A 26,351-nucleotide genomic window follows, 5' to 3' on the forward strand; every position below is an offset into this window, starting at 1 on the left:
TTGTTGTACTGAGCTAAGGCGAGCTTTGCTGTGTATACCGAGCAACACTGCGACTGAAATCCTCATTGCTTCTGCTAAGAAAGGCCCGTTACGCACCAGCGTTGGGTTTTGAAAATGGCGGCATCATACTGCACAATCTACAAAGGTTCATAGCACGAAAACTGATCAATAATTATGGTGTAATATTTTATTTCAGTTTACATGCACAAAGATGATTCCAGTTAATTGTTCAAGCAATACTGCAGCAACACATACGATAGTGAATCACACAAGGCACTTCTGCCACCATGGCAACCATACATGACTTGAAATCATGCACAATTGCATGGATGTCACGTCCACAAATATTTTCTTGCAGTGGTGCTGCAAATAAAGATTTTCCAGACAGCAAAATCCGTAATTTTTACATTCATTTAACGTCTGCAGACGGTAAATCAATGTAAAAATGAAGGATTTTGCTGTTTGGATCGGAACTATATGGCAGAGGTACGCGTGGCAGGACAAGTAAGTTGGCATATGACAAAGCTAGATCGCAGTCGTCCTCTTGTCATATGAAACCAGGTGGACAGACATAGGTGACATGTACACAGGATTGCTCCAGTATTTCAAGGGTGCAAATCCTCGATTACTCGAAATAAAAAGTGGCGCAAAAACCGCAATTCCGAATTATTTAAAAGCCATTCAAGTCATGTTGTTTGTAGTTGATTAAAGTGGAGTGATATTAAATCTGTAGCAAGCGGTTGGACGTTGATTGCGCAAGAGGCCATTTGTCATGCGTCAATCATATATCTACATTCAGGTGTACACAAGTATTTCTAATACCATATTAGACATGGCTGGTTATATATTGCAGTCTACTTCTACGAAGGAAAGCTATAAAAATTAATCTATGTAGGCTACACATGTACAGACAGTATATAATAATATAACAAACCATTGTACGGCATATCACAACCGGAGTTGCAGATTCAGCACAGGCATTGTTTTTGTAAAGCTTTTACTTAAATTTTAAATTACAATCAAAAACTTGATTTCAAAGGCGTGAAAGACCAACAATGAAAGAATTCATTCAATAAATCACTGGATGAATGCTTTGCTGCGCTTCTGATTAGCAAATTTATCATATTTGAAGATTTTCGTGTTCCAATAATACGGTTACTTGAATGCAAGGCAATTAGTGACAAAATCTACTTTTTATCATCAATTCAACGCAGAAATCAATGTGAAGTGATTTGTCGATAGGTGACGGCACTCATCCGAGCTGCTCACTGGGAACGGTAACAAAGGTCTTTTTGGCCGGGTTCCAAGTAGTCCGGAACTGTTCCACGATAGGGTACTCAACCTGGAATAATACCAAACAAAACGTTTATTTTGGGGTTTTGTACCTCTGCTAGGTATAGACTTGCAAGCCAAGAAACTGTTTCGTGTTTTAAGCACGAAAAACAAGCTGGTAGAAGTACCAGGTAACAGTTTTTACCAAAAAGTGATTTGTTACTACAGTTATTTTGGGATTGAAATTTCAACAGTAAGTCGGATGCAATAAAGATTACCTTGATATGTCTACTACTGTATCTACAAACTCACTTTACAATGCAATTTCTATTAATTTATGCACAAAACCAGCAATACAAAGGCTTTGCATATCACCGTTTGCATTAAATTAAACCGGATCAAGAAACACGCCGTGCAGTTAGATTTACAGAATACAAAATAGCCTTAAAATTATATATTTTGTGGCATACAGGCACATCGTCATCCGAATTCAGTTATGTCCACACTAGTAGGGGTGGCCGATTCTTTCCTTGCAGCGATTGCCTTCACTTCTATTCTCCATCTCACATTCTAAGTTTATCTGCCTCATTCTTCACCTGTTCTTTTTAGACGTCCCCATTTCCTCTTCCCATCTATCTTCAAAGTCAATGCCTTTCAAAGAAAACTTCCTTTCTCCCTCCTTAGTACAGGTCTATACCATCTCACTCCGTTTGCTATGGCAAGTTGTTCAATAGTCTTCCTCATCTCTAGCATCAGTCTTTTCCTCCCTCCTGGTTTTCACTCCACACATTGCTCTCACCATTGCCATTTCCGTTCTCAGAATAGCCAGACCACTGTCTTAATATCCATGTGTCTAACTACGCATGATCTCACCAAATGGAAAAAAAGACAACGAAGCCTTCACGTCCGCTTGCAGGATGATGTGCCTTGGTGAAACGCATCACAAGACTTTATCGATAGTTGAATGGCGGTGAGAATCGCCATGTTTGGACTGAGAAAACCTCTTTACAAAAGTGTTTCCTCACAGTTTCGCATACTTGTAGAAGCTTTGAACTACTGCTGCAGGCCCAGTGGCGGATCCATGGAGGAGGAGGCGATCGCCTCCCTAAAACACACAAGAGGAACTTTATTTATGGTGTATTTGCAAGGTCGGATTAATGTAGACCTGCATTTCATTATCTTTCGTTGAAATCCCCCCACTTGCTGGATCCGCCCCTGCCGCGGCCTAGTTATTGAAATTGACAGAGTGAAGTTTCCCCTTAAAGTGTTGTCAATAAATGCTTACATCCACTAGGTGGCACCGCTGAATAGATAATAATAATGTTATGGTTTTATTTATTGTCGCTCTAAACAGCTAAGGTCTTTTAGCGACAGGGCTCATTTTTATATCAGATTTACGATGTCATCACACTATTACCCGACTTATTCTCACTGCGTTATGCAAGAAAGATCACAATCGGTACCGTTTTTAAAGTCTTTGGTTTGACCCAACCTGGAATCAATCTCAGATCTGCCAGCACCAGAGCCGAAACCGCTCGGCCACAGAGGTGGTACCCCGCTCAATAGAATGGAGAGCTGTCTTTGAAATTTGTTGCTCAATCACAAAACACGCCGAGAGTTAAAGCTTCGTTGCTTGGCCTTGCTGTTTCTAGGTTCACAAATGGATGTTTATCCGAGCAGGCTTTAGTCGAACCGTGCAGTCGACAAAGCCTAACGCGATCACAAAACTTACAAAGTCTCCGTCATCCTTCGGGATGGAGATGTTCATCTCCGACGATTTAGCAGTGACGATGTTGGCGCCTAGACACTCCTTGCTGAGGTAGATGATGCATCCGTCCGTCTTGTCAATGGAAGCGTTGTGCATCTGGCCTTGAGCCTAAAATGGCGAGAAGTTGTCGAATGATAAATTTTAAAGTAGAATTCTCATTTTAAAATTCGTCAATAGCTGTAAAGCAATCATATTCAAAAGTTAAACCATACGTAGTATTTTCATGGCCTTGTCACGATGTCAAATCGATTCTAAGAATGTTTTTATCAACCGAGATATAGAACCTTCGCTAGTTTCCACTCACCTGCACTTGTATGCTCTGACTATTGATCACCTCAACACCGCAGACGACAGATGTGAACACGATGCCAGTCTTCTTGCAAGAATCTGAAAGGTGATAAGTTATTAAGTCTAAGAATAAAGTACTTACCATGGAGCAGCAAAGACCGAATTCTTGCAATCTCGTATACTTGTAAAAGCCTTGAGGCAGGCAGGACTGATCTTAGAGTATTAATTTAAACTTTTAAAGTTTGTCTGGTCGTTTAAAGTTTTTGCATGATGTTGATGTGTTGTTAGCTACAAACTGTTCCATAGTCACGAAATGAAGAGGGATTCTAGCAACATGTTCCTTAAGCGCACTCACTACGATTTGAACCAGGGTCCACCGATTTCAACATATGCTTACTTACAGAAAACAAAAGCCAACGAGGAGGGAGGGTCAAGACGAGAACTGTCACCCCGTGATACTTGGGACTTACCAACACTAATGCTTATATTTTAGGGTGATGGTTCACTATTCTAGTAAAACCTTACTGTGACGCTGTTTCAAGCTGGCAATTGATTGGTCGATTGATGACAACGTGAACCAACCCGATCTTACCAAGCACGATGGAGTTGACTTTCTGGTTGACAGAGATAGTGCAGCCGTTGCATTTGTAGATGTAGACAGTATGCTTCATCTTCCCTTGGTCGATTGACAGCGTCGCCTTGTCTTGATATTCCTAGGGAATGACACGCGATGAATAAACAAACTTATTTCAATACACCTTCTAGCCACATCTGCAGACGTTGAATCAATGTAAAAAAGCACTGGTTATTTGACTTGCTTTGGCTAAGTACAAACTGCTATGGAAACATTTGCTTTCAAGTGCGTATCCTGATGGGAATAGAATTGATTTTGTAATTCGAAAGGACAGTCATCGCAACGCTATTCAACACGTGATGACCTTAACGTGTCGTACAGTGAAAGCAGACTTAGATGACAGGAAAATGGTGTCGCCAACAGGACCAGCAAATAAGTCCTTTTCCATTGTTTCAACTTCTGCAGACGAGAAATGACCCAATACTGATTTTGTTGTGACAAACATTCTGCACAGTACGGTATCAAACAAGCAGAACTTTTGCAACATGAACCACACTCACCACAACCCATTTTTTGCCTTGTAGTTCAAATTTAGGTGGCCTAGCCTGTGCTTCCGTGGTCTTCGTTACTGGCTTACCAGCTGGTTTTGAAGGTTTGAATGGCACTGGGGCGTGCTGTTTGCGCAGCTCGGGGTTCTTGTGGGTCTTCATATCGTTAGTTACCTTCTTCAAACCTTGAAAGAAAAAAAAAAGTTTAAATAAAATTTATGATGCAGAAACTGATTTTTTCATAAATTTAACTTAGTTAACATTGTCAAAGCAAGTGCTATCTGCTATCACTATCAGAAATGATTTGCTGTGAAGATCACAAAGTGCAAAGGTTAGTGAAGCAAAAAACTTTCACAATTCTCAGTTGTTACTCTTGCTTTGCTCGTTTTTACATCGACAACAATGCCACAGAATCACAATGCATCTCTCCAACCCAGACAGCAAACCAACCGTTTTGTCTGCAAGTCGTTTAACCGTTTTGTAAATCAACCGTTTTGTTACGTCTACAGACGTTGAATCAATGTAAAAAAAACGGTTGATTTGCTGCATGGGAAAGGACTTTGGTCGTGATACAAACACATTATTTGAGTATATATAATATTAATATTTCAATTACTAGCCTAAGTTTAACTAAATATTTGGTGCAGTCACATGCTCAATCACATAACGACACAAAATGGAATGCATTACAGTCAACTCACAACACACGTGCATGCAAAACTTCAAACTTTCAGTTGTAGTATGTGCCAATTTGCATCATAGCCAAATTATCTACCTTTTAACGATGCTGACAAAAATAAACTGATACTGTGTGAAACGAAAAGTGATTTAAAATACACTTTGGATTTGGAACCACATTGCCTTTTCAATTAATACACAATGGGTAGGGTGAAAAATTAAACACGGCTGTTTGGCCAACGACAACATGTCAGCTGCGCAATGGAGAACTGCGGAATGGATGGAAGAGATTGCACTAGGGACCCGGTGTAACGGTCCAGGAGTTACTGCGGTCCAAAAGGTACCGTACTGCTGCAGCGTGGCAGTCTAAAAGTGACGTCAGACCACAAATGACCAAAGCTGCCCGGCGCTTCCGAATTACAACTAAGTTTGATTGAGTAGTTGCTCTCAAGCTAATGCATACCTTTTCATTTAAGATTAATCAATGCTTAAAATTGTCAATGTAACTTTTTGAGCAGTAGGAATTTCAATTATTTTCATGAAAAAAATAATTAATTATATTTGGCAACCCTGGTAACTTTTGGACTGCGGTCACTCCTGTAGTGTAAAGGCATAATACATGTTATGCCCTGAGACGCCACGCAATGGTAATTACGCAGCACTGTGCGCGTACCTGCCGTTGGGCGACGCAAGGACTGCTACGTGAGCGATGACTGAGGTTTTTGTGATTCATTCGAGACTAACACAACATGGTGTCAGAAGTGGGATTCGAACCCACGCCTCCATTCTTTGAGTACCACAGAACAGAACTATGCTCAAATCGAAAAGGAGGCCCTAGGTGTCACTTGGGCATGTGAGAGGTTTTCTGATTACGTCATAGGACTGAAGTTTGTTGTCCAAACTGATCACAAGCCATTAGTTGCAATCTTAGGAGCAAAGTCGTTAGCAGAATTGACGCCACGACTGCAACGGTTTCGGATTCGCCTAATGCGTTTTTTTTATTCTGTTATGCACATTCCAGGAAAAGACCTAATCCTTGCAGACGCACTCTCTAGAGCTCCGGTAAAGCCACCTTCCAAAACAGACGAAGATGACTGTCAGCAGGTCCACGCTTTCGTCTGTTCTCTTGTTGAATCGCTGCCAGCTACGGAGAGTCGTCTACAACAAATCAAAGAACGTCTGGCTGAAGACTCAGTGTGCTGTGAGATTATGCATTATTGCACAAATGAATGGCCGACCTTAAGTAAGTTAGGCCTAAAACTAAAAGTATTTTATCCCTTTAGAAGCGAATTGTCCGTACACGATGGATTGCTACTTCGAGGAACAAGACTAGTGATTCCCGTTTCATTACGATTGGATATTCTGGAGAAAATCCACGAAGGCCACATGGGAATCGTCAAGTGTCGCCAACGAGCTCGCGATGCAATTTGGTGGCCAGGAATGAGTAAACAAGTCGAGGAAATGGTGAGGAGTTGTGCTTGTTGCGCGGAACATTCCCGCAATCGGTGTGAACCAATGCTGCCCGTGGAAAGACCGAGCAGACCATGGCAAAAAATAGCGAGTGATCTATTTGAGTTCAAAGGTAAGAAGTATCTTTTACTGATAGACTATTTTTCGAGATGGATCGAATTATCCTTGTTATCGAGTACAACATCTCCTTCCATCATTAATCACATGAAGTCTATGTTTTCTCGTTATGGCATTCCCGAGATACTAGTTTCTGACAACGGCCCGCAGTATAAGAGCCGAGACTTTTCAACCTTTGTAGAAGATTTTAGCATAACTCATGTTACGTCTAGTCCTAGATATCCACAATCTAATGGCGAAGCCGAAAGAGCCGTCAGACCCATGAAGACATTTCTCGACAAATGTAAAGATCCGTACTTGGCAATGTTGGCTTATCGTTCGACGCCATTGAGGAATGGATTTTCTCCATCAGAGTTGATGATGGGCCGCAAGCTCCGGACAAAACTTCCATGTTTTCCCGACAACTTGCTGCCAAATTGGCCAGATTTTGCACTTGTCCGTAAGCTTGACTTTGAGGATCAAATCAAACAAAAAAAAGACTTTGACCGTCACCATGGAGCGAGACCGCTACCCACCCTCCATCCAGGTGATGAGGTGTTTGTTAGAGACAGCAGTGCCACGCAGAAGGGGGTTGTGAGAAACGAGTATGACGCCAAATGGTCATACATCATAGACACCAATCAAGGAACATCAGTTCGTAGAAACCGCAGCGCATTGGTAAAAATACCACAGGCTGGTGAATTTGATATAAGTAGTAGGCCTAGCGTGAAATGTGAAATCTCTCATTCTATTGACAATCACTTAGTTAACAACGAAGCAAATACGGAGACCAGCGACGTCCAATTTACAAGAACAAGATCCGGCAGGATCTCAAAACCACCTGAACGCTTGTCATATTAACTGCTTACGTCTTGTTCTGTACTTGTGTTTTTTTTTGGGGGGGGGGGAGATAATGTAGGACTATAGTTGTGTCTTACTAGTGCATATTGTTTTATTTACCATATTTTCTTGAAAGTGTCTCACGATAGGAAAGTTGACAACGTTCCGCGAAGTTTCATGATTGTTTAACTTGTATACATGAGACTTGCTCACAGAAGCTTAATTGATCTTAATTAATACCGTACCCTATTATCTTCCCATGAACCGTGTGAAAACTTATTCTGTTTATTGTACTGTATTTGCAATGTGTGGTCATACACCTGTTTCTGTATGGTGTCTTTACAGTACCTCGATGCTTGGGCGGAGATGTAGTGTAAAGGCATAATACATGTTATGCCCTGAGACGCCACGCAATGGTAATTACGCAGCACTGTGCGCGTACCTGCCGTTGGGCGACGCAAGGACTGCTACGTGAGCGATGACTGAGGTTTTTGTGATTCATTCGAGACTAACACAACAACTCCTGGACCGTTACACCGGTTGTCCATCAAGTCGTTATATTGCATTGCAAATAAAAAAAAATGGAAGCAGTGAAGACAGGCGCGGATTTATGGGGTGGGCCAGGGAGCCCGGGCCCCTCCCCCCCCCCGAAATTTTGTGAGGAATTGTTGAAATTGTATCGAATCAGCATCAAATGGTTTGATATGCTTCTAAACAGATGATATTAGTCCCACGGTGGACTTAACTTATTCCGGGGGGGGGGGAGTGGGAATAATTTTTTGTTATTATTATGGTTGAAATTATCCATCGATCAGACTCCGTTATTTTTTTCATACAACTTCAAATACCGTACTTTTTAATGGCAACATTTGTTGGATCTGACTCAGCTGAAACCAACGCTTCGTTAGCTCGTTCGTCCGCCCCGTTAGCTCAGTGGTTACGCGCCGCCTCAAGATAACGCGGCGCTGGTTCGACTCTCGGGGTTTGCGCTTGAGCAACGCATTTCAGGACTGCTCTCCATTCAGCGGCACCTAGTGAATGGAATAATTACCCGACAACAACACTTCAACAATCGGAAAACTTCACTCTGCCAATCTCGGTAACCGGCCCTGCGTCAAGAGCCTCCACAAGTATGCGAAACTACCAGGAATAACCTATCAAGGCTTTGTCAGTCCGAGGATAAACATTCAAAAACCAAACCAACGCTGAACCAAATGACGTCAGTTGAAACAATCTGAAACCTTGAATGGCTGTTTTATAGTTTTTATTCTTCATTATAATTTCAATCAATTACCGTATATGCCTGCAAACATGCAAATATTCAATTGGTCATGGACACTGCATACTGGGTTTTAAACCAGATTTCAAGTTTACTTTGCATGCTTAGCAATTTTTATTCAAGCAAAAAAAAATTTTTAAACATTCACAATTGATAAAAGTGGCTGTTTTAATGTCTATTTTATAGCATATCGTATTATGTCGTAGTAAGTTATCATTGTTCATATCTGTTTCATCTTTTTCTTTTTTTTTAATTGATTTTCAAATTTTTTGCCCCCCCCCCCCCCCCGAAAAAAACTCCTAGATCCGCGCCTGAGTGAAGACATTCGAAAGCCGCGCAGATTCAGACCTTTTTTGTACAACACCACATACAACAGATTATGACGTGATGTTGAATATGGTGCTGATACTGGGATAAAAGAAAAATAAGACAATCCGACCTACTTAGCCGGATGTCATCCTAGTGAAACAACAATGACATAGGCGAATAAACCAGTACAGAAAAAAGGTTATTAAATAATACAACAACCAAAATACAACTTTACGATGAACATAAGTACAAGCATAGGCGCCGGGTTTTGAAAATTGCCGGGGGGCAAACTTTCTAGCCGACTGATTGCTTATATTCAAAATGCTGATGTTTGTTTGTCAGCATTGATGTTTGTTTGCGTCTATCTGCCATTGTATATCGCCAAGCTTTATAATGTAGGCTCAAGCCTCGAAATTCACGGCGGACATCGGACATGTCCGCCGTCACAGCATGTGATGTCCGCGGGAAGTACCATCTAGATCGGTCATATTTCTCCGCCGAGAAATAACACAGGAACTAGCGATACAAATCGTCATTGCATAGCAAGAACAATTGTTGCGATAATATAATTTCCAGCGCATTCTAGCGCACATCTAGAAAATGTGAATACTGTATCCCTTAGCTTCCATTCAAGGAGGAAAACTTTCGATTTTTACGTTGCTTCAACGATTCATGACATTGAATCAGCGTAACAAAGGTGAATTCTTCGCTAAGAATCGATAGGAGTACATGTACTTCTACACTACATCACGCGCAATTTAGTTCAAGTTTTACGTCACAATGTCTGGCTTTGATCTCCGAGTAATAATGATACGGCAAAGTTGGTTACTAAATTAGATTATACGAGTAGGCTATTACAGCAAGATGCAACAAAATTTGTTAAGTTTTGGTATTACAGTAAGAAAGAAAAAACCCAAGGAAAATTCACTTTCGCTCACATGACACGCAAAAATAAACTTAAAGAAAAAAGCCTGTGAACCTTTGCACAGCAGAAAATAGTAGCGTTAGTGTAGAAATTTTCCGACTCCTGCCCAGAGCATTGTGACGTAATAAGCCACACGACCTCGTTCGGTAGAAGTTAATCAGTTATGTGACGTATTGACCAGCTATACGGCGCTTTGACACTTCAAGCGCAAGTCGTTGGTCTGATGAAAGCCTTTCAGAGTGACTTTACAGAATTTTTAAAAAAGCCTTCTAAAACCGTAGTTATAGTTCTGAAATGGCGAAGAATTATTATCAAGATAAAGTGATTAAGCATGACGATCGACGGCTAAAACTGGTGTGTCCGCCGTGAGACTTAATTTGTCCGCCGAGATAGCTGCTCAGACCGGACACGTTTGTTCGCCGTCAACAAAAACGAATTTCGAGGCCTGTAAGCTACTTCGAATTATATGCTGGTCACTTTGAACTTTAGCTTTTACAGGCCTTAAAACTCGTGTTTTTTTCCGGCAGCTATCGTGGCCTACCGAGAGCTCCTCTCGGCGGCCAAATCTGCGTGCTTGGAGGCCAAAATACAAATAACGATAGCACAAGTAAATAGAATTAAACTTGCAACAATGCCAAAATGATCACTTAGTATTATTGAGGTCTGGGCGACGTCCTGCTGTAGAATCGTTGCACCACGCAATAACTGCTTTATCGGGATTGTAATCCGGTATTGCGGGACCATCGAACGACACTAAATTGTTTCAACTGCTCGCTGCTCAGTAAATTGTTTCAACTGCATACCGCCTTTCATAAAACCTGACCATTTATACCGTTATGATGTCACCATTGAGGGTGTGAAGTCACTAACCCACAGCGGAAACATTTCTCAACTTTGAAGACACTTGTTTTCCCCTCGGATGTCAACCAACCTACCCAGACAACAAAATCCGTCATTTTTACATTGATTCTTTTTGCAGTCGTTAAATCACTGAAAAAAATGACGAATTTTGTTGTCTGGGTAGTTCTTGTTTTTAACAACGATTCAATGTCCGACAACATTGAACCGACATAAAAACGACAATATTGCCAGTCAATGTATATAAATTAGCACTTCGCATTTAACGTCAGGAATTACAAACAAGACTTATATAGCTGGTGATCGCAGCTGGATATTTTCCATACAATAGCAAATGTTTCCGCACAATACAACAGTGGTGATTATGACGCGCTGACCTAATTCTGCGTCACTCTTTGATAGTACATATTTTCGACAGTTAATCCACGATCATTCTATTGCGAAATTAAATAATTAGCTAGAAGAAACCGGCGGCCAAATAAGCTGACTGAGGAGGTAGCACCGGCGGTCATTCAAGCACTACTTAGCGGCGATGGCCGACGGCTGCTTTAAGGCTTGCTCTTAATACGCGTAGATACTAAACTCAGCAAACCACACCTCATTATTGACACTCCCAAGAAAAAACAAAGCAGAAGAAATCAAGAAAAACGTTTTTCAATCATTGTTACTATGCTTCAACGGCACCATGCTGGCGTTTATCAGCTAACGTACTTCTGTTTCTTTTGTTATCTTAGGAGCAGCGCTCTTGTTGCAACAAGTAGATCTTTTAATTGAGATCGATCCGCGACCGCAATGAAGGTCAAACTAACGCAAATCTGAACTCAGAAACATTAGATTTAGGATTTTTTTTAAATAATTTGCGGGGGGGGCGCCGCCCCCCCGGAGTCGGCGCCTATGAGTACAAGCGTAGCTTGGCCACTGCTTGTAGTGACAACATATTCTTGTATTAGCCCCCTGCAGGGATCATATTACCCTTCGTGACGTCAGCTCCTTTGTTTATATCTTGCAACAATGCGTTTACGGATGGTGCAGATGGAGCTTTACTTGCGGCCGGTGCAACAGCCCCAGCTGGAGGGGGCGGTGGGGGTGCGGGAGCAGCAGGCGGTGGAGGAGGGCCAGCACTAGATGCAGCTTCAAGTGTTGCGGGTGGTCCCTGGAACACACAATCAACATGCACAATACAAAATGGTTGCACACAGACACACCATGCAGGTTCAACAGTTTGTGTTGCAGGAAGCGCAAATCGTGAGTACGCAGAGTTATAGAGTGCAGGTTTCCACATTTAGAGCCAAGCAAATCGATTGTTTTTTTTTTAATTGATTTAACGTCTGCACAAGTTAAATCAATGTAAAAAACGATTGATTTGCTGGTTGGATTGAAAAAAGCCATAAAAAATACTGTTATCGATGATGTAACCAACAGCACAGGAGGCACATCACCAGGCAAGTTAGGTAGTGTTGAATGCCATGATGTCAATGATGTAAAAACGATGTTGAAATCGCTCAAGCAAGAACCTCACCGCTTGCTATGCCTGAGCCCATGGCGTTTATTTCGGCAAACAGTGCTTGCGGGGCGGCGTCAGCTTTTGAGAAATCCAAAGCTGATGAGGAGGATGGATCTTGCTCTGGTGGAGGTGGTGGGGGAGGAGGCGGTGGTGGTGGGATAAAACCACTGCTCTGATCAGAGGATGAGGAAGTGGATTGGAGAAACCGCGGCTTTAGAGGAAGAGACGGTTTTGAAGTAGATGAAGAAGAAAGATTGGAAGAGGAATGTAAAGTGTTCTAAAAGGAAGTATAAACTCAGTAAGGTTGGGAAACTTGTATAATTTATTCGTAAAGCTTTCGCCACCGTAAAGGCGGTGTTGGCAAAAAAGACTGGTTTGCTTGCATCGTCGTCGAGACTCTAGCCCGTCATACCTTTGCAGCAGTTATCGGCCACCAAGTCTAAGTATTCTTGAACCTATTATTTATACCCATCTTTGTGGTAAGGGAATTTTAAATTTCCAACTACAGGCACTAAAATTGACGATATTATGGATACTCGAGGAAATTAAGAGTAAGGAAAACACAAACACTTTTTGTACACTTTTGTGACATTGAATACAGCTCAAAAATGTTGCGAGTTACTTACCAAAAGATACAACAATAGACATCATAACTTCGATATACTGTATTTCTGATAAACTTTCATTGTTAAAATTTTAAACAGACACAGTCTCCATGTTAACTATTAGGAAACTATGAGAATTGAATTGGCGTGCTTGTAGGACAACAATCCTAACCTGCGCTTTCCAGCTAGGTCCAGTGGTGTGATGCTCTTTGATGTAGTCACGCAAACCATCAAATATCTTCAGATAAGAAGCAACCCACTCCCTATGCTGTTCCTTTTGGTCACTGTGAGCACATGAGAAACATTGCGTCAATAAATGGTGGGCATAAATAATTTGAAAAATCCATTTTTATCTTATATCTGGGTGTACAGCACTTTAGAGCAAAGGTTCTTTGACCATGGATATGGCGCTACGCAAATACTATAAGAATAAGATATTATTATCTTTTAATTACGTAATAGCCTCAGCTGTGAGTGGCATGCTCAGTTAATCCATAAAAGCTTTTGATAGAGGTGGAAAAGCCAATCAAAGCAAAGTGGATAATTAGTTTGCTGGACAGGTGGCCATCAAAAGCCACGTAAATACATAATTTCATATACCGTACGACGTACGTTCGTACTAAAAATGCAAGCTCCGTATCTCAGCCATGAGAGGTATTTGAAAATTAACTGCTACGCAGCTGATGCGAAAAATGTTACAATACATATATACAATCAATTGATCCATCTCACCTGTTCTTGAATTCAGTGAGGACCTTATTGGTGTAAAACATAACTGTTTCTTTTGTGTCTTTGACATATTTCATGGGGGTTTTCGGGACGCTGATCCAACCGAAAGTCATAGTCCCTTCACATACGGCTCGGACGTGATTGACTAGATTTGACTTGCGATCAAGCTTGTTCTTAATCCCTTCCATTTTTCCCATGTTCTCCACCATTGAAGCTACTAGCTTCGAAAACATAGCCGAATCCTGGGTAAAGAATATATGTGTTTAGAACATGTAACACATTGAGAACAGATTTTAAGAAAAATATGAAAAAGTCACTTGCTGTGAGGAGGGTTTATCAAACGAGAAACGACTTTCAATGCTCAGTTCGGTGACGAGCCAGTACATTATATTACAGGATGCAAAACTCCGCTGATGTACGACACAAAAGGGGTCAATTCTAAATTCAATAATTTTTTACACCTTGTTACAAGCTTGCTTTCAACAAGAAAACTTAAACCAGTTTAATATCAAGTTCACTACTTCTACATAGTCTATAAAAAGTAAATTTTAAACCAAAAATGACGCTTCTAGTGTGGGAGAAAAGCAAAACGGGGTGAAGTTTTACATCACTTAAACTGAAATTCCCGGGTGACCAGCGGTAACATAGCCTGACAGATGCTTGCAAGGATGTAGGCGTGTGTCTTGGGTAAAACACATAATAACTAATGCCTTAGTGGCTGGGAGAATGACGTCTTTATTTACCCATCATTAAAAAAATCTTCAACCAACCGGCAGAAAGAAAGGAACTGTATCCAGAAGAGGCAAAGATCAGACACTGTTACAGTTATATGTATACTAAAAGAGTATGTTAAAGCCATGATAGTAGAATGAATACAAATGTATTGCTGCAACGTGTGATGCAGGGAATTGTCGGATGGAAATAAAAATTAGCGTGCAGGTTGATGATAAAATAGAATTAAAAAGGCATGACTTTTCACGATATGATTGCCATTGCTTGGAATGTAAGTGAAGAGAAGTTAAGCCACGAATTCGCTTTGATGGATGCTTCACTTGAACAGTATATTTCAACCAAGCAAATAATGTTTGATTTCATGAGAAGGAAGAGAGGCTTAGTACAAAACATAATGTGTTATTGGCCATTAAGGCGCATGATAGCAACGGGTAAAGCGTCTGATTTTCGAACCGGTGAGGAAATGACAGCAGGAAGTCAAGGCAGGTTTATAAATAAGAGATGACGTGCTTCATTGCTTTCTTTTGAAGGGAATGATTTGAATGAACTCATAATGAAAACCCATTGTTAGCTGTAGATCATTTTGTAAATACGTGAAAAAGTATCTTAGACACAACAAACGTCAAATACAGACAGTATCAGTCCACTAAAAGTTAAATACGCAAATCAACTATAAAAAATCTTTGAAACTAAACTTGCACACACACAAACAAAGTGGTATTTAGTAATGACCAGTTTTAATAACGAACTAGCAAATAGTATAAAACCATAAGCGTCAAAGATTTAGCACTACCAGTGCAATCTTTTACGACAGAAGAGAAAATGTTGTTATTTTGTAGATAGGTGGTACTGGTTATAGCTGCCAATTCAATCTACATAATAAATTTGTCCAGCAATTTTTTAGAACCATAGAGAACTTTTTAGAGAATTTTTTAGAAGTACAAAAAACTGACTATTGGGCCACCTATTTTTTGGTAATTAAAGAAAAATGCAATAAATTGCTAATGAGTGATCATTATGTAACTGGATAATGTAATAAAGTCACAATAATCTAAAATTGTTTCAAATAAACAAAAAAAAACATTAAATGTCTTAGCACTCAAGAAACTATCAATAGATTTGACAAGAAAAGCCAATACCTTTGGTTCGGAACATTTGGAAACGATCACTAGAAATTTTCTTTGCTCATCTGACACAGTCTTGAGAACTTTTGCCTGAATAAACCAACAGTATGGTAAGTAAAACAGATCACAATGAATAAATGAATGCGACTTTTTCTACTGACTTGAAAACGTAGTTGCTGGAAGGATGATGTAGTTACGAATTTGCAGAGAAAAACAACAAATTATCAGTTTTAATAGCAGTAGCTTTATGCAATAATCGGTCACAAGTCTTTAGTAAAATAAAGCACCATATTATATCAAACTTAATTAAAATATAAGGCACCTTGAAATATTAAGTCAACAAACTTTGCAGTCATCTAATATTACCCGGAAGAAACAGATGAAGTTCAATCGCTTACAAACTGGGGTAGGCTATTTCAATAGCAATATGTTCCGATGGGGCCTCAATGACTCACCATCATGTGGTTCAGATTCTCATACTGCACATCACATCATTTATCTGTCCAATTAACCAACCCTAGGATAGAGAGATATGTGGAGTTGTGGACCTTAGCATGATTAATGCACAATCCAGACAATCCACTGGCTGATGTGCTTAGATCAAACAATATGACATGTGATGATTTCAAAGGCAAAAGAGAAAATTACCGTACCCAGACATTTCCTAAAATGGCATTGCAGTTTCCACACATTGCACTAACAATGCTTACAACAAAGCAGTAAAATAACTTATACCTGGTCATCAACAGCACCACCAATGGCAGCTGATGCCTTCATGTATGGAGTAATGCATTCTTCCACAAATGCATCGTAATCTTCGACAAACTGGGCAGCAGCTACAAAAAAGAATCGTAAATAAATATAATCCTTGAAGCAAATTTATGTTCATATGCTGTAGTTACAACTTAGTCCAGTATATATCTAATTTCGTGTTCACAAAAACGTGTAGAAATTTGTATATATATACAGAGCACTATGACCATGACCACAACAGGCTTTGCACAGTTGTTCATTCAAATAACTATGTATCGTATATGCCAGGGTTACTCAACTAATGTTAATAAAGGTCCAGTGTGACAAATTGAATGCTTTTAGCGGTCCGGTGAATAAATTATTTCATACGCAACCACGAAAGTTAAAGAATCAATGATAGTAACAAATCATTTTTTTTAGGTAAAATATAACTCCTCTAGGATTTTTGACAAAGTGTTGGGGGGCCCTCCCCAGCTACTAGAATAATCACAGAAGAAAACGCTTTCTCCCAGTGGAAATCTGTTTAAAGAGGCCCAGAAACGTGGCAATAAGGTTATTCTTCCGAAAGCCCGAGGTCCACTATCAACACTCAGAAGGTCCGGAATCGGACCGCAGTCCGCCAGTTGAGTAGCCCTGGTATATGCCATAAAAGCATATACTCAACCTAACTAAAACTGCACAACAAAAATAGGGTAGTGAAACAAACTTTCTAATATATTAATCTAATTGCCATTTATTGTATGTTGTACAGTGTGCATTTTTTGTTAAAACTGTATGCAACGGTGCATCAGGAGCCTTTGACTTTTTTCAATCAACCTCTACTTAATATCAAAGTATATAATTATATATATATAGAATTTACACAGAAAATGCAATTTCTAAAATTTTCAAAAACTTGATGGATGACTAGAGGCGTAATGGGACCTCTTTAAATTTAACCCGAGGGGGAGAAAACTTAAAAATAACAAATGGGCCACAACTCAATAACTACCGGTACTTGGGATGGAAGCATTATTTTGGTCCAACACCCTTAAATCATATACATACAGTATCAGCTCTCATTAAAGCCAACATTGACACTTCAAAAGCTAACAAACATCATATTTTATGCAGAAAAGTGCTATTTTGAGGCAAAAAATACACATGCAATGTGTTTGCATTGTGGAAACAAGATGACATTGTAACTAATTACCGTACAATTTCTAAATGTTCTTACATATGATAGTCTGGTTATAATAAATTGCATGCTATTGGAACATCGGCGCTTATAGGTTTTAAGGTGCCTGCGCCCGATGGTCGGCAACGTCTCTCCTATATTTCTCTTTCATAAAATTGTGGGCGGCTTAAAACCTACAAGCTTCGACACATCATTACTTAAAGTTGGTGTTGTTTTAGTTTCTTGGGCGGTGTATATTGACTTGCTTTCTGAATAAGTCCAATTGAATTACCACATATATATACCTGTATTTGGTGATCACACTTTTTGACAGTTCAGATTAAGCTATCATTTCAAAAACATATTTAGCACATTTAGCCTGCAGAATGTAATCAAACTTGCATCAGCCACCAGTCATTATTATGGGTTAATGGGATTGCACATTGGCAGGTCCTGTGTACTACATCACCATGCATTGTACTAAAACTACTACCTTCTGTATTTGCTCCTCCTCCGCCTACTTTTTTTTCTAATTTCTGCACCGCAGCTTCAAGCCTGGAAACTAAACTTGGCAGTTCAGCAACATCCATATTATATTTTTGAGATATTTCTAAAGAATCTGTGTTTAACTTTTTAAATATCATATGCATCAAATTTATATATATATAATTGAAAAATGTTATCAATTGTGAAACATGACAAATGAATAATTAAATAAAAATTGAAACCTACGATAACCAAAGTAAGAAAATAATACAGAAAGAGATTGTTCATCAGGCATTGACTATAAAATGATTTGTCAAATTAATAAAAGCTGGGTAGCGTTCCTAACATCAGGTGGTAGTCTAAGAACACAAGTCATTTTACAAACTAAGAAAGTTATAAAAAACACAACATACACACAGGGAAAAATACAATAATCTCATAAAGTGAAAAACACTTTTATAAAGCAGATGCCATCCTCCTTATAATCTCTAAAGCTGTGGTTCCCATGTCACTTAAGCACAAAGTAAATCTATTCAACCTCAAATTTTGCAATTTGTAAGTTAGTGGAATGTGGATGCGTCATAAACACACAAGCTTGGCACCATAGAAGTGGGATGGCAAAACCAGTCAAAAATCTACTACTCAGGGTGTAATAAATTGGGTGGGCATAATTGTTGATGTGACTTATGACTCGACTGATGGGTAATTCGGCTTGATTTATGGGTAATTCGATGTCACTTATAATGGGTTATTTGGCGTCATTTATGGGTGCTTTTGGGTATTTTGACACAACTTAGCCATATCTCGGCCAGACTTACTGTATGGGTAATTCAATCAGGGTTGAGAAAAACCCGGTTTTTTTTTAAAAAGCCCAACCCGCCTGGTTTTTTTTTTTTTTTAAATGGTTTTTTTGGTTTTTTTTTAAAAAAGATGCAAAAAAAGGTAGATTCATGCTTATTTCACCTCAAAACTACTTTTTACGAATGAAGTGTCTTTCACTCACAATACATGCTTGCATAACTCAATAAAATAATGCACTAGGGCTGTTGTTGCATGAGTGTTGCATCATCCAATAATTTCAAGATCAAGTTGGATGTTGCATCATCCACTGATTTCTATACCAAGTTGATGCTACCTTACTAGAAATCACATTATTGTATCATTTGCTTTAGATTTGAAGGCAAGGAGTATTTATGCCATCATGTTTAAATATTTTTTATCATTTATATTATATATACTGTATATTATAGTAATGGATGAGCAATTGAGCGATTGTGTGGCCAATGGCCATTTAGGCAAATGCTCTGAAACAGCCACGCGTTAGAATCCAGAATCTGTAATTGGTAAATAGCCTCCTAAATTGCATTTTACATCATATATACAGACTACAGTAGAGTAGTACTTTCACCAGTTTAACTATAGTATAAGGCCTTCTTGCATAAATGAGTTTTAGTGTAGTATACACAAAGTGGCATTACTTGATTTTTGTGTACAGAAATATCCACTGCGTTTTCAGTTTATTCTTGGAAATTTACTTCACAATCACATCCTTAAGTCCTCATTTGAAGTTTGTTTTAAGTGCTTTGTAGTGTTTTTGTTCATTCTTTTAATTTTCTAATAAAAACGGGACAAATATGATGCTCTGGGTTTTTTTATGGGTTTTTTTAAGTGGGTTTTTTAACAAAACCCACCCGGGTTTTTTTGGGTCGGGTAAAATACCGACAACCCTGAATTCAATACATTTAAGGGGCTTATGGGTAATTTGTGAGATCGGAACGTTGTGCTATTTCACTGCTTCCAACTGATTTTTACACAACATGTTAATTGTAGCTTCTGCTGTCACAATGACTACTAGCTAAAACGATTACATATTGTACTTTTTCTGAATGATGGACTACTGCAGAGTGCAGAGGTGTACGGTGTCAGGTTTTTTAGACTCCTGTCTGCGACTCAGAATCCACTGCTGCTTCAAATATTTGGAAAATATTAACTCCAAACTGCAACCTGACTCCAAACGTAAAGCATAAACCACAATCCATTTTTTTATAGCCTACTGCATACATATAACTCTTATGCCTTCTCTATCCCTCATGAAAATGTTAATGTCATGTTAAATGAAAAAATTACTGTTTAAAAAATGAAGGCAGTGGCTATTTGACCGGCTCCGGTCTTTTAATCTAAAACACTATTTGACGGGTCATGACGTATTTTTTCTTTCACCTTCTCTTTCAAAGCAAAAGACGAGAGGAAAACAAAGGAAAAAAGTGCCTATATAAGTTATAATTCAACAGTTTTATTCAACTGGACGATACGATATTTCTCGGGCTGCTGTTCCCGAGGGAATGAGTTCGATACCGGGAGCGTTTTTTTAACTAAATTTTGACCCGAAGTGACTCAATCGTTAGGCTGCTGCATTTTTTGTGGTCAATTTTTAATTTGAGCAGCCTACAGCCCAATTTTTTATGTCTTTTGAAATATGAGTAATAAAATTAGAGTATTTTTAATTTGCTGGAATTTGAGAATATCTCTGGGTAAGTTTCCGTTCGTCGTAAGAGGATGTGACCGTGTTTGCCGAACGACGCACTACCGTATATTTTTGCTCTCAACAAGTCAGTTTAGTGGCTGTAAAAAGTTACATTACTTGATTAAAAAAAATCGTTTCATCAATGTCAAGTTTTAGGCAGTGTTTTTTAGCAGGCAATTTAGTTTGAAATAAAACGCTTCTGGGTAGTATCGAACTCATAACCTTGGGGTTACCATTACCAGCCCGAGAAACATCGCATGCGCCGCTGATTCAGTTGAATAAAACTACTAAATTTAGAAGTTATAGCCTATAGGCACTTTTTTCTTCTCCTCTCATCTTTTGCTTTGAAAGAGAAAAAGAAAAAAAATACGTCATGACCGGTCAAATAGTATTTTAGATTAAAAGACCGGAGCAGGTCAAATAGCCACTGCCAAAAATAAAACCATGTAAACAAAACTAACAACTGCACCATGTACAGCGAAAATATTTGTATACTCAAAGTAATAACAGGAAAAAAATCGGACTCCGGCTCTTGTTTTTGCCAATAATTTAGACTCCGACTCCTAAATATTCCAGAATTCCACCTCCTTTGTACAGTACACCTCTGGTCTTGGTACTGACGTCAGCAATGTTGCCACTCCCGTGTCATGGAAAAGTACTAGATTTAACTGAAAAAAACACTAGTATCATAAATACACGATCATTTACATGCATAATGTACAAAAATGATGGCCAATGGTGTTAGTGAGTGTTAAAAGTCCTTAAAATTTCAAAATAGAACTGAACTTCCTTGAAAGTGAGAGCCCTGAAGTCATAGCCGTAGGAGACTGGAGAGCATAGGCGTCATTTCAGGGGTGCGAAGGGTGCTTGAGCACCCCAAAATGAAAATCTGAGGTAACAACATAAATGCGAGAGCACCCCTTTGGGCCCTGGTTTGCATACAAAATACACCGATTCAAATGGAAATTTGCATTGCTAAATAACGTTTTTTTTTCTTTCTTAAAAGTCGTTTCACCAAAGCGCAATATTTTCAGTGTTTTACATTTGTGTGTGGCACGCAGCGCCATACATATCAAAGGCAGATATCATTGTACTATTGCGTAACAATTAAGCACAAACACGTTTGACATACCGCTGCAGTCTATTCGATTACACATACGACAAAATTGTCTTCTCTTATGTTGATTCGACGTTTCATGACGTAGGCTAAACATGGTTGAATTTACTATTAGATTGAGTCATTTGTTTTAACATTTTCCATCGGTCAGGTTTTCAAGTGATTCGGCCTGATTTGTCACATTTTGCAAAAATTTCCAGGTTTTTCTAACTTTGGTCGAACGTTTAAATAAATTTTTCTAAAAATTATATTTTTATGCTTTCTTTATTCTTTTCCCCAGATGACACAATAAGTTTTAACATCCTCACATGTTGAAAAACAAAGAAAATTTGATTTTGTAAATTTTAGTCTGACTGTTAATTCTCAATAACAATCTGATTTTGCGTTTTTCAACTTGCTTTTTCTCATTTGCTGCTGCTTCCCCAAGGCAACAAAAAAGTTTTTTGTCATTAGGAAACCGCAAAAAGTAAAAGCATCTCAAAAAATGTCAGTCAAGCACTAGCAGTAGCTGTAATCAAAATCTGCAAAATGTGACAAATCAGGCCGCATTTCCAGGTGGCCATGGATTAGCCTATATTGACAATTTTCATAAGATAACTTAGAGCACCCCTAATTTCGTCAAATTTTTTAAAAAAATTACGCCAATGCTGGAGAGTAAACCATTTTGGGGAGACGATCAAAATTTGCCCAAATTTTCCCCAAATTTGGCCTTTGCAAATATATTGTCAAAAACGCAATATAAAATTACTCACAATCTCTGAGGTAGTGTAGTCTAAGAACTCCGCACTCATCAAATGTAAGGCTACCATAAGGTAGGCTACGTTACCTACTTTAGTCTACTTTGAGCACTTTTTACATTCATTTGTGTGTATTCTTTAAAGTATTTATGCTAAATATCTCAAATTTGGTCATCATTGAGTGTAACCAGACAAAAAACTCGCTGTCCACTTTGAAAAGCACTACAAACACATTGATGCAGCCAAACAAAAAATAGGTGGGGCTACTTCAATCAATCACTCATTTTATTTTTCGTCATTAACACGTCTGGGACGAAAAAGATACTAACTACAAAAATCGATATAGAGTAGACCTACCAGCACGTTAATGAACGGGAAAAGGTGGCAAAACCTTGAAAGGTTTAAAACGTGCCTGAATGAAAAATTATGTAGTAGGCTATATATCAGTAGTTAGCACCACCACAAAACCCAAAAAACAAATAGCAAAAAATAAAACAAAAACAGAGAGAAGCACACATGTAGTAATGAATGACAGCCTAATGAAAAGTGTTGTGGATTGAATTTGCCAGTTCCAATATTGATGTGGATGAGCAGTCATAATAATAATTAGAGATGTACCGATATATCGGTATCGGCATCGGTATCGGTGATATCGGCCTTTTTTTGAGTATCGGTATCGACATCGGTATCGGCAAAATTTGGCCGATACTAAACATGTAATAAAAAGGCGTTTGCTGCGAATTTTCTGCAGAAGCAAAGATATAGATTTTTTAAAGTAGTAACTAACGTCACATTGATGTAGAAAAATAAAAACCTGTTCAAATTTTTGATACCTCACACTCCCATGACTTCATGCGCACACCTTTTGGCATTGTTTGCTTACAGTGATTCTTTCACTCAAACAAAACGTTTTGTTTCAGAAGTTTTGCGTTGTTCGATTCTTAAGTTGTGAAGGAGACTCAATTTCTCCAATATTTATCATTTGTGTTTCTTTTTTACTCTCAACAGAGGATAAAACCAGGCCAGGACTGCCCAGGTGGCGGAAATGTGTATAATTTTGCATCGTTTTTGCGTTGCTGGACGTTTGGGGGACCCATGTAACTTGGTTCTTTTTGGTGGGCTGGTTCTGTCGGTTTGTGATTTGGTTTCCGCATTTAGTTATGGTGGACTCGCCAAGCTTGGGCAATGTCATGGCGGAGTGGGTGGGAGCGGTGACTGCGAGTCCTCGCTGGGCTGGTCAATAAGTGGTCTTGTTGCACCTGGGATGGCGGCCTCGTTGTGGGGGGAGCGTTCTTCTCGGCTGTCGGAGCGGTGCTGGGCACTCACTGGTGTGGCGGGTTGTTGCAATTCGCTGGCCATAGCGGTGTGGCTTCCACGCTAGCCATTTAGACCATCCAATCAACTATATGTTTCTCGGCAGCCGTTTTGCAGCAAGAATTGACATCGACAAGTATTGAAATGGCTAGTGTGGAAGCTGCACCGTTGTGGTTGGCGGGTCGCAGCTGCTCGCTGTGCTGGTGGGTGCTCGGCCTTGTGCTGGTGGCCGGGAGGGGCGCTCCTTTCTTCGCGGTGGGGTTGTCGTCTTGGGCGCGGCAGGACCGTTTTGATTGGTTTGGTGAGGATTCATGGTCCCATTGCTTTTGTGTTGGGCCTGCTAGTTCTGCCGTGGAATTGTTTGGGCTTGGTGGGTATGTTGCAGCGAGGGGTGGAAGTTGGGTCGCGGACTGGTGGAGCCGGCTTGCTGGGGGCAGCCGGGTTGCATAGTTTTTTTGGACGTTTAGCAGCGTGGGGGCGATGCGGGATTGTGCATTTTTGCTGCCTGGGTGGTCTTGGCCTGGCAAAAGCTTTTCAACCAAATGACAAGCGCCCTTAGGTTGCATATTACTTGTCGAATAGTTTTTGTACGACTACACAAATCACTTGGTTTACATTTTACATCTTATTATCAATTATGATAGCCTATTTGGAGAGTTTGCGCAAACACTTTATTTAATTTTTCAGAAACCCCAATTATGATGTAATGTTTCTTCCCTTATACCCCAGTCCTCAATTATGGTGGCCTTTCATTACTAAAACCTACTATTATGACACAAAAATGCGGTTGAGATTGGATTCTTGAATCTTTAATAAATTATACCAATTGAAAGCTTTTTTTAATAGTTTTATGCAAATAAGGTAAAACTTAGCATTTGATATAATTCCTTGCAAATACCAAAATTGCATCTTTTTGTAACACCATTGAAGTATCGGCCAAAATATCGGTATCAGTATCGGTATCGGCCTAAAAAAGTGATATCGGTATCGGGATCGGCCACAATATTGGTATCGGTACATCTCTAATAATAATAATAGGATGGAGAAAGAAAACCGGACATAAAAGAAACCCATCCTCAGGCAAAAGCGTGTTTCGATGTGGCCCAGGAGAGCAGGTGTTGAGCTCTTTCTATGGTCAGACTGCACATCACACAGTAGCCTAAGACGATTGAGGTTTGAGATGCAGTTTAAGTTATTGTTTCTTGTCCTGGTGGGTGATGAAATGGATGAACTGGTAGACTGATGTCCTGATGGTGTTGATGAAGCTCTCACCCCCTTTTACTTTGAACAATGTCCAAACATATGCACACCAACATAGCGCTAAATCGCTAAAAAAAAACACTAGAACACTAGAACTAGATGCAATCCAAAAACACTAGATCTAGTGGAAAAACACTAGGACTAAGAGTGGCACCACTCAGAGATGCCAGCGACAAATTTCCAATAAACTTAGATTGTGTGTTCAAAAAAACCCAGATAAGGCAAAGAAAACCCAGGTGTAGAAAAGATGTAGTAAAGCGGTTAAAAGTACCTGCATGTGCTTTTAACACCACTTTACTGTAGGCCTATATTATTACACAGAAGCCTCAGAAAGCTGAAAATAGTAACACGTAAATATAATTAGGCAATACAAATATACATATACTTATGTTGGTAGTTATTATGGCATATCAGGCCTCGAAATATCCGGCGGTCATGACCTCGAATGTCTGCCGAAGCCGACTCATTGGTCGGTCATAAATGACCGCCGCAAAATTCTTGACAAAAATAGAGCTAATGCAGCAAAAATATATTTTAAATTTGAATTGCAGGGGTCCCACTCAAGGTTTTCCTATTTTTTTTTATGATTTTATGCCAAAAAAGCCAAAAATTTTATGATTTTTTAGGGCTATTTTATGATTTTTCATCAAAATTTTATGCTTTTTTTATGATTTTACATCAGAGCTCTATGTTTTGTTATATATATTTAATTTTTTAAAGTTTTTCTTACTAGCCTACCTACATTTTAAGCATAAGAAGCGATTACGGAAAAAACAGTCAATGCAAGTCATCACGTCAAAGCAAACATACAGCTTTTGTGTAAAAGTAGAAAGCATAATATAGGCCTAGGCCTTACTCGACTAGTGGCCAAAGTGACCCTTTGGAAAACTATAGCGGCCATTCACAGTATAAGTTAGAGCAGCCTCTTCACAACACTGAATTGGAAAATGATAGGACGTAAACAAAATTTTCAGACATGTTCAATCGGATGAAACTGTACCATAAAATTCAAATAATCAGCCAGAATCGAAATATAATTAAGTACAAAAAACCTAAAAAAATCAAGTAAATCAAACAACCACAGTGAATCAAGAAAATGCAAACAAGTGAGAGAGAGAGAGATACTGATTGCAAGTCAGCACAATTTAGGCTACTTCACACTCACAGCAAGGCAGTTGAAGCATTTCACGAACAAAATAGAAATGAAAGAAATAAGACTGAAAATGGCAAGTTTGTTCAATTTCAAAGTCACCTTAAGTTGTTGAGACAAAATTAATTGGTAAAGAATTCACTTTTACGATCTTTTCTTTTTAATTTCAGTTTGGAGCCTAGCAAGTACTTTCTCACATTTTCTTTTGCGATCACGGCCGATGTCAATTCTTGCTTCAGCTGCTTGAAGAACTTT

At 39.2% G+C, this 26,351-nt stretch overlaps 1 protein-coding gene across 1 annotated transcript; it reads right to left on the reverse strand.

The window, feature by feature from the left end:
- Positions 1-169: 169 nt before the first annotated feature.
- On the reverse strand, positions 170-19,156 carry LOC145779849 (adenylyl cyclase-associated protein 1-like). The gene is made up of 11 exons (XM_082591506.1): positions 18,002-19,156; positions 16,335-16,435; positions 15,615-15,689; positions 13,747-13,985; positions 13,187-13,298; positions 11,878-12,058; positions 4,463-4,635; positions 3,921-4,041; positions 3,345-3,427; positions 3,005-3,148; positions 170-1,342 (listed from the first exon to the last, which is right to left on the reverse strand). The coding sequence occupies exons 1-11, from the start codon at positions 18,156-18,158 to the stop codon at positions 1,253-1,255; spliced, it is 1,476 nt and encodes a 491-aa protein (XP_082447632.1). The 5' UTR covers positions 18,159-19,156; the 3' UTR covers positions 170-1,252.
- Between the last annotated feature and the right edge of the window lie 7,195 nt (positions 19,157-26,351).

The sequence above is a fragment of the Aplidium turbinatum genome, chromosome 11, assembly GCF_918807975.1.
Source record: "Aplidium turbinatum chromosome 11, kaAplTurb1.1, whole genome shotgun sequence".
Classification (NCBI taxonomy): Eukaryota; Metazoa; Chordata; class Ascidiacea; order Aplousobranchia; family Polyclinidae; genus Aplidium; species Aplidium turbinatum.

Excerpts from the sequence above, each read along its gene's own strand:
- LOC145779849 (XM_082591506.1), bottom strand. The coding sequence starts at position 18,158 with ATGCATATGATATTTAAAAAGTTAAACACAGATTCTTTAGAAATATCT. Across the intron at positions 15,690-16,334 it reads GTGGTGCTGTTGATGACCAG|GCAAAAGTTCTCAAGACTGT; the intron begins GTATAAGTTATT and ends TGGTTTATTCAG. Across the intron at positions 3,428-3,920 it reads AGTCAACTCCATCGTGCTTG|ATTCTTGCAAGAAGACTGGC; the intron begins GTAAGATCGGGT and ends ATCACCTTTCAG.